This window comes from Mus pahari, chromosome 12 (assembly GCF_900095145.1).
Source record: "Mus pahari chromosome 12, PAHARI_EIJ_v1.1, whole genome shotgun sequence".
In the NCBI taxonomy this organism is placed as follows: domain Eukaryota; kingdom Metazoa; phylum Chordata; class Mammalia; order Rodentia; family Muridae; genus Mus; species Mus pahari.
Window position 1 is genome coordinate 40658262 of NC_034601.1, and position 9576 is coordinate 40667837.

The 9576-nt window shown below is 40.9% G+C and overlaps 1 protein-coding gene across 1 annotated transcript in view; it reads right to left on the minus strand.

The window, feature by feature from the left end:
• Nucleotides 1-630: 630 nt before the first annotated feature.
• The window catches only part of Cd96 (CD96 molecule), an 81472-nt gene continuing 72526 nt past the window's right edge, over nucleotides 631-9576 (minus strand). The window contains 4 exon segments of the mRNA XM_021209890.1: nucleotides 631-950; nucleotides 3710-3833; nucleotides 6848-6934; nucleotides 7306-7368. Coding sequence (XP_021065549.1) covers nucleotides 842-950; nucleotides 3710-3833; nucleotides 6848-6934; nucleotides 7306-7368 — 383 coding nt within the window. The 3' untranslated portion in view covers nucleotides 631-841.

Below are 9576 nucleotides of genomic sequence, written 5' to 3' on the forward strand. Positions count from 1 at the left end.
TTACTGTTAGAACTTTGATGTTTTAGTCTTAGGATTGTTTCAGGGGAAAAAAAACCCCCACAAAAGTCAGAGAGGATCACAATTTTGGCAGCTAGTTTAGGATGATAGAAAACATTCACAAGATTTTGTGTGTGGACACATTTATTGGTCGTTTGTCAAGTATCTCCCACAGGGCTTATGCTTATACAATTGGTCCTCAGCTGTTGACCATGCCCAAAGGTCACGGAACCTTCTGGACATGGGATCTGACTGGCAGATGTAAGGGGAGAGGGGAGAGGCTGAAGGGTTACAGGTTGGCTCTGAATCCAGCTGAAGTTCTGTTTTCAGTGTCGTGTAACAGGCAGTGGCCACATGCTTTTGCCACCTTGCCTTTTACCTCTCTGGTGGACTGAGAGAGATTCCCCCTGAATCATAAGCTGGCATAAGCCCCTCTTTTATTAAACTGCTTACTGTTGGGAATTTGGTCACTGCCGCTAGAAAATTTAACCAGAACAAAACAAATGCCAGAAATCACTGTCCTCCCCCAGTCAGAGTATTGAAATAAAATGTGGAGAGATCGAAGTTTTAAAAAATGACAGCAGCCTGATGTATACTTCTTACATAAGCAAGCAGGTTTCGAGAACTTTCGCTGGGTGTGAACATCGCTTTATCTTCTAATGCTTATTTACATCTCAGGTGTTTGCAGATGAAAGAGGTCAGTATGCTGGGAATAGAACTCATTTACTTCCAACATTCATTTGAGCTGAAGCAGAGGCATGTCTGGCTGGTGATGATATTAATATTGTACAGTATCTCCCTTCCTACAGGACTCCATCACTCTCATCATGGCAAGGCTCAAAGCTTAGAGGACCTCCATCTCATGACAACACAGGTCACATCCAGTGGGTTCCTGAATGCACCTGTACTTGATGGGAGGTGGTGGTGGCTTGAAAGGTGGGGGTCTCTCCATGCTGCGAAGGAAACATTTCTTTGTCAGTGCTGAGAATATAATGTAGTATTTTTTAAAATTAGATATATATTTATGAGGAAGAGAAACAATCTTCATCTTCATAGAATTTCTGGCAGTTTAACTCTGCAAATGATCTTATCATTAATTAATATGATATTATATATATATTTATCTAACTATCTATCTATTAATCATATATATAATATAATATATGATGTGATATAACATAATGCAGTATAATATAATGATAAATATATATATAATAGATATAATATAAAATATAAATGTATATAATATTATTAATGTGGTAGTTTATAGTTTGCAAAGTGATTTTTATCCTGGCATTATTTAGTTTGTACCTAAGAATTATTATAATCACTGACAGATAGAACTGAAGTACAGAGGTTTTAAGACACTTGCTAAAGAGAAGCAGGCCAGCAACTGAAGTCTTGTAACCAGATCCCATAATCTCCATGGCAACTGCCTCCTAATGGAACAAGTTTTACTCTTACACGGGTAGAACATCCCTCCTGAGACAGAAACATAAATTCAAGGACTTTTTCAAATAGCAACCTTGCTAACTCTACCCTTTATGCATATGCTCATGTACACACTGAGGATCTGGTACGGGTGGGAGGCAAGGTGTTCCCACTCATGGCTTGGTTGGCAGGAGAATGCACTCTTGAAGATGTTTTTGTGCAAAGTTCTATTTCATGTTAGCACAATGCACCTCTGTCTCATGTATACCAAGCATCCAGGTTAGTGTAGGATTTTGTTCTGCCAATGTTCAAGTATGTTGATAGCAGAAAATAGGGACATATCTGTCATTTTATTTTTATGTTCATGCTGTGGCAATCAATAGCATCCAAGTTTAGAAAGGGATTAAGGGATTTGTCAAAGAGAATGGGGAGGAGAGAGAGAGAGAGAGAGAGAGAGAGAGAGAGAGAGAGANAGAGAGAGAGACAGAGAGAGAGACAGAGACAGAGAGGGACAGAGACAGAAAGAGAAAGAATATTTTGCGTATTTCGTCCTTATATAATACATTTAAACAGGGAATAATTAAAAACTCACCATTTTGTACTCCATTTTATAAATATAATATAAATAATATATTATAATTAATTAATTAATAATATAAATATCCCTTATTTTTTTTTTTTAGATTTATTTATTTATTATATGTAAGTACACTGTAGCTGTCTTCAGACACTCCAGAAGAGGGTGTCAGATCTTGTTATGGATGGTTATGAACCACCATGTGGTTGCTGGGATTTGAACTCCAGACCTTTGGAAGAGCAGTCGGGTGCTCTTACCCACTGAGCCATCTCACCAGCCCAATATCCCTTATTTTTAAAGAGATGCATTTTTATTCATGTGCATGCCAGGTAGGAGTTCAATGACCATCAAAGACCAGCAGGGGTAATACAGCAACTGCTCCATGAGGTTGTGAGTTACAGAGGAGCTGGGAACAGAACTTAGGTCATCTGCAAGGACAGCAAGTGCTCCGAAGCCCTAAGCACTGGGCCATCCTTCCGTTCCTCTAATCTCTAATTCTTGTTACCTTGTTTGTGGATGCTTCAGTGGAGGCTTGGAAATGTATCAAAAGGTGGATTTCATATAAGAAACTTGTACTTTTTTTTCTTTTTTCAGAAAAACTACAAACGTTTTACGGTCATATAATGGCCAAGGTACAGTCCTTAGATAAAACATAGAATATTGATTTTTTTTTTTTTTGAGACAGGGCTTCTCTGTGTGGCTCTAGCTGTCTGGCAATCAAAAGCATCCTGATTTAGAATGGAATTCATGCTGTAGACCAGACTGGCGTAGAACTCACAGAGATCCTCCTGCTTCTGTCTTCCCAGTGTTGGGATTAAAGGTGTGAGCCACCACTGGCCAGCTGGTTTTGTTTTTTAATTAACATGAAATACTTGTTATTCATAGTCACAGAGCAGGAGCATCCACTTTGACTTCGCAACATGATGTTCCCATCTTCAAACACGTTGGGTCATATCTATAGCTTTCCCGGGACGCCTGTGGTAGGTGGGATGCTTGTTTGGCATACCTGTTACAGTCTTCAGGGATACACTGTAAGAGGATGTTGTGCAGTGATGGCTGTTGTATCAGATAGCAGAACTAAGGAGATTGGCACTGTGTATTGTGTGGGCTCCTGTAATCATGGCCTAGTTCAGGCTCATCCCCAATAGCTGAATCAGAAAGGAGAGCTTTACCCTTACATCCTACTTCAGATTCTTAAATTGAGAATTTAGAAAAATAAAGTAGCCCTTTCCCCCTTCTGTGGAAAAAGGGGAAGAGGCCAGAGAAGCCTTCGACAGTGGAGAGCAGCTGCAAAGGTTTGAAAACTCACGTCGCTTATTCAATCTCACACTTGAGCAACTGGGCCCAGCTGATCCCAGCCAGGTTAAAAAATGCATGAAAATGAAAAAAAAATAGTGAAAACTAAAAGAAAACAACCAGCTTTATCTCTGTGGTGAGGGGAGGCTCCATTCTTGTTTCATACCTACTGACCCGTGTACAGCCTCTGCTGTTCCAGAGAAGCACGCTGGTGCAGAGAGAGAGACTGAGTCAGGACCTGTGTGCTGAGCCCTCACTGAAAGATCTTGGGAAGACCCTACATTCTCTCTGAGGTTCTAGAAGCCTGGCTTGCTCATTAAATTATGAGAGGAAAGCCTGGTAGTTTTGTATCAAGTAAATATTTTATGACGGAAAATGGTCAGTGTCTACATATCATGATATACTCACATTTCGTTTTGATACTGATACCATTTTCTTACTCCAAGTCCAAACAATAGTGTGCAGAAAAAGAGCAAAGCCGATACAAGCACAGGCCAAGACATTCCATCTCTGGGTTGATTAACTATGATACCTGAAGTAGGTATGAGAAGAGAGATTAGTGCCAAATTTTGGCATTTGAAAAAAAAAAAAAGGGTGTGTGTGTGTGGGGGGGGGGGAATAGGCTATGCACAGATAGTCAGGTCTCCAGTCGAGCTGAGGTCTTGAACCTCGGTGGGACCCAGTGGGTGGTAATTTCCACCTACATGGGATGGAAGGTGTTCGATCACATCTCCTGGACCTCTGGCTCCTGTCGAAGTTACCGCCCCCATAGCCTGAACAGGAGAGGCTGGTGGCTAGCAGTCAGGTAGACACTGTCCCAACTCCTCCCCACAGTTACCTAGCAACAGCAAGATAACAAAGCCCATTTGGTCCCCCCCTTGCTCTCTAAGCTTTTTTTTTTTTTTTTTTTTTTTTTTTTTTTTTTTTTTTCAAGACAGGCTTTCTCTGTATAGCCCTGGCTGTCCTGGAACTCACTTTGTAGACCAGGCTGGCCTCGAACTCAGAAATCCATCTGCCTTCTTACTCTCTAGCTCTCTTTCTCTCTTTCCCTTCCCCCCTCTCTCCACGTGGCCATGGCCGGTCTCTCTCTCTCTTTCTACCTTTTCTCTTTCCCCTTGCATTTCTACAATAAAGCTCTAAAACCAAAGACTGTCTCTGTTCATCAAGGCCCTCTGTGCTTGAATGATGGGATAGACTTTCTCTTCATGAGCCACTTCTAACCTCCCGTCAGAAGGCCTTCCAGTGCTCCAGCCAAGATCCGGACTAAGGACTCTCGCCTGTGTGGAAACCATCCCTGCTCCCTCTCCCCCTGCCCACTCTTCCCTTATCCCTGGGACTGAGTGCCGCCCCAGGGCCCCTATTCTGTTCTCCACTCCTTCATCACATCCAGCATGGGTTGCCAGAGACTGAGAACCTGGTACATGGGGCTGCTTCCTTGTCCGCCCCCCCACCGTGTGGGGTCAGTGGCTTAACATAGTAAGATGCCCAACTGGGGCCACATGAAAAGCATAGTGCAACCGTGTCCCCCTGCCCAGAGCACTGGAACTCTGGCGTGACATGGGCACTCTCCCACCCACCTCTTTCCCATACACCCACGACCCCGCAGGGGGGAACTTCTCTAGCTCAGTATAGCCCACTGATCAGCATGCCTAAGGTGCCATGACTGATCCTCGACATCACAAAAACAATAACTTCATATGAAAGAGACATGCTTTCATCAAGATTACGGTGTATTCATGGATCATGGCCATATGTTCCTTCTTATAGAAGACGACAGCTTAAGAGTTGATTAAGTATCAGGGAAATGCAAATCAAAACAACCCTGAGATTTCACCTCACACCAGTCAGAATGGCTAGGATCAAAAATTCAGGTGACAGCAGATGCTGGTGAGGATGTGGAGAAAGAGGAACACTCCTCCATTGCTGGTGGGGTTGCAGGCTTATACAACCACTCTGGAAATCAGTCTGGCGGTTCCTCAGAAAACTGGACATAGTACAGATAGGCAGATCCAGCAATACCTCTTCTGGGTATATACCCAGAAGATATTCCAACTGGTAATAAGGACACACGCTCCACTATGTTCATAACTGCCCTATTTATAATAGCCAGAAGCTGGAAAGAACCCAGCTGTCCCTCAACAGAGGAATGGATACAGAAAATGTGGTACATTTACACAATGGAGTACTACTCAGCTATTAAANNCAATGAATTTATGAAATTCTTNGGCAAATGGATGNATCTGGAGGATATCATCCTGAGTGAGGTAACCCAATCACAAAAGAAGTCACTTGATATGCATTCACTGATAAGTGGATATTAGCCCAGAAACCTAGAATACCCAAGATACAATCTCCAAAACACAAGAAAGTTAAGAAGAAGGAAGATTGACACGTGGATACTTCATTCCTCCCCCCAAAAGGGAATAAAATACCCATGGAAGAAATGGCAGAGACAAAGTTTGGAGCCAAGACGAAAGGATGGACCATCCAGAGACTACCCCACCCGGGGGTCCATCCCATAATCAGCCACCAAACACAGACACTATTGTATATGCCAGCAAGATTTTGCTAAAAGGACCATAACATATCTATCTCTTGTAAGGCTATGCCAGTGCCTGGCAAATACAGAAGTGGATGCCCACAGTCATCTATAGGATAAAACACAGGGCCCCCAATGGAGGAGCTAGAGAAATTACCCAAGGAGCTGAAGGTGTTTGCAACCCTATAGGTGGAACAACAATATGAACTAATCAGTACCTTCAGAGCTCGTGTCCCTAGCTGCATAGATAGCAGAAGATGGCCTAGTTGGCCATCATTGGGAAGAGAGGCCCCTAGGTCTTGCAAACTTATATGCCCTATACAGGGGAACACCAGGGCCAAGAAGTGGAGGTAAGTGGGTAGGGGAGCAGGCCAAGTGGAGGGTATAGGGGACATTCGGGATAGTATTTGAAATGTAAATGAAGAAAATATGTAATAATTTTTTTTTTAAAAAAGAGTTGATTAAGTATCTTGTCAGTAGTTTTCTGTGACTACATGAACATATGTCCCTGTGGTTTAATGACCGTATTTTCTGTGAAGGTTCAAACTTCACTGAATCCCTTGTTCTTATTTCAAGATGGAAAACAAGGAATTGCATTTTGCACCAACATAATTTTTATTAGTTGAGCTCCAGAAGTAATCTTTATTTTAACAATCTTTCTTGACTCGAATTATGTTTTTCAGCGTTTTTCTTCTACTTTTCAATTGGCTAATTCTTATTCCCCTTTCCCTTCTTTCAGATTTTAACTTAAAATATAAGTACCTCAGTGAATTCTCTATTTTATAGTGAAAACAAGGTCTTTCTGTTAGATTCTGAAAACACCTTATCAAAACTCTTGTCACAAACAAGTTTAATTGTACAATATTTCCTTTTTACAGGTCATCTCCAGTAGACCAGAATCTGCCAGATGCCAGTGTCACTGTACACTCAGAAAGAGCGAGAGTATCTGGAAAGGTGCTCAGAAATATTCGCTGAGTAAACAAAACATAAAATAAAAGACAACTCACTGGTGATAGGGCTGTGGTCCATCTTAGTAGTTCCATTTGCAGTTGTGAGGACATCTGGAAATTCTTTGGCTGTACTGATGATGGCATCTAGAGAGTTAATGACAACACTTGAATTGATCTTGACACTCATTTCAATAAGATCAAGTGACATAAAATCATAACTGAATTTCATGTATTGCAGGGAAAATATCTTAATTTGAATGGTCTCTGAATAGCTGCTTGGGCTAAGGAAATGTTTCTACAGCAAGGCTGGGGTTCTGGGATCTGTCTAACAGTTACCAAATGAGTGAAATTTCCTGATAGGTTAAAGAACAGAATCTATAGACTTCTGAATAACAGCCATAATCTCCAAGGTCAGATGAGACTCAGCTAATTAAAATACTGATCTGCCGTACTCCAACACAGTAGAAGGTCATCAGAGATTCTTCTGTGTCACTCCATCTACCTCAGGTACTCACCGTGAGGAGCTAAGCTTGCGTCCAAAGAGACTGAAGTGTGCACGTCACTGGGCATCCATGAAACTGCTCGTGGAAGAAGATATGCAGAGTCAACTTTTCTAGTCATATTTTTTTTTGGTCTAAATTATTAACTGAACTTAACAATTTGGAAAAGCTATATTAATTGATACTTAATAATATAATGAGCATTCTCGCAGGGTACATTTGATTATTCCAAATTCAGTAGGGGCTTGAAGGGATGTTAATGGCTTTAAGTCTACCTAATTGGAAAATTAATGGGGAAGTTGGAAAAATTCTGATGGCAGACATGTTGAGATTTAAAGGTGCCTCCTTTAAAAGGTGTTGACAATGTAAGAGCAGTAAGAAGTGAGTCTTTAAAAAGCGTCTTTACACTACAGAAGCTTCTCCCTCTCATGAAGGGTCTTGAGACACTTATGAAAGAGGCTTCTTACAGTGCTCACGCTGTTCTTTCAACCTTGTGTCGTGTGAGGTCCTAGCAAGAAGGTCTTCATGAGAAAAGATACTCATTTTCTTTGTAAAATATGTGGTCTTATTCTCCCATAAGAATGAACGTGGACTGGATTAGTTATTTTGAAACATAAAGAAAGAACGGAAGAAAACTCCCCTAGCATGTAGAGTGGGTTTCCAAGTGCTTTCATGCCTGTGCCATGGAGAAGCAGAAATATGGGAAGAAAAGGAAAGCCCCTATGTGTTATGGTGGAACTTGGTCCTATAAACATGTCAATAGAACTTGAACATCGTGTGGGAGCATTCGTGAAGGCAGAAAGACATTAGTGCTTATGGGTCCTTGGCATTTCTGGTCAACTGCATACATTTAACAGCATCAGTAGTGAACTAACAGACCTCCATGGCCACTGACTGGCCTTGTTAGCCCTGGTACAGTGTCTATGTGGCACCTAGAGGTAAGCCTTTCCCTTGAGTGGATGGCAGTGGATCCAGGCAGCACACAAGGAAACAGAGCTATCAATTCAGTTTCGTTCATTGCCCTGTCTCTGGAAAGAAAAGACCCATGTTTTGACACATACTTGCCTTTGAAAACAAGCATTCAGTAGAATGTAAAGAAACAGAGGTATGTGTTTGCCATCAATAGGAACAGTCTATACTTATTCATTTAAAATGCTAGTGGTGTACTGCTTCCAGTTGTGGGCTTCAGATTGTGCCAAGTCCCAAGCAGATGAATGGATGAAGGTAACGCATTGAGCTTTCTTACTGCTTCCTCTGCGAGTCCACAGCAGCTACCCCTGATAAAGGGAGAATGTAGAAACTGCAGCTACTGCAGGATAACTCTCCAGCCCTGCTCTGTGACCTTGAATGAGTTTTGTTCTAGACAGAATGCTGAGATCTACAGATGATCAACTGATCATTTGCTTAATGCTCAATTTTTGTGGTCCAGAGATTATTAGACAGTAATTTTATTGACAAAATGCAACGACTAATTAAAAAGCCATTGTGAACAGGTCAGGATTTCTGTCAAGTAAAGAAGGCAGCAGATTTGTCTGTTNNTCTGTCTGTTTCTGGATAAACTTAAAAATAAGTTTTAAGTTTAGTAAACTTAAAACTCAGTATAGTGTTGCCTTTGATGCCTTACGATCACAGCCTGGAATCTGTTAATATCCTCTCAGAATATGTTTTCAAGAGAAGATGGGATGTATTAATTTATGCTAAGGTAAAAACGGTTGAACAATTGCTATTTAGGAGAAATTGTTATTTTAAGCAAAAATATTTTTCACTGTGTGTTTATTGTCAGTGAATCAGCAAAGAATATTCTATAATTAGTAACCAGTGAACACTAACAGGTTTTATCCTGAATGAGGAAAGGAATTTTGTTTCTTGTCACTACTGATTTTTTCTTAAATAAAATAAACAAACTTAACACAATTCAAGGAGATGATAAAATGATCACCACAACCCACACAAATTATCCAAATAGAGGTACTTAAAATTATGCAAATTGATGATTCAATAATCTTTATTTTTTCACCAGTGTAACATTTTCCCAGAATGAAGCATATTATATAATAAAATTAAAATATAAAAACCACTCTGGAAAAGGAGGGAGTTATTTCTACACATTTTATTTTGTTTTATTTGTATGTTTGCTCTCTGGACTTCTCTATAAATCAAGCAGGCCTCACTTTTGTCCTGATCCCTCTGTGCCTCTCTCTGTCTCTGTCTCTGTCTCTGTCTCTGTCTCTGTCTCTGTCTCTGTCTCTGCCTCTGTATCTCTCTCTCTCTCTCTCTCTCTCTCTC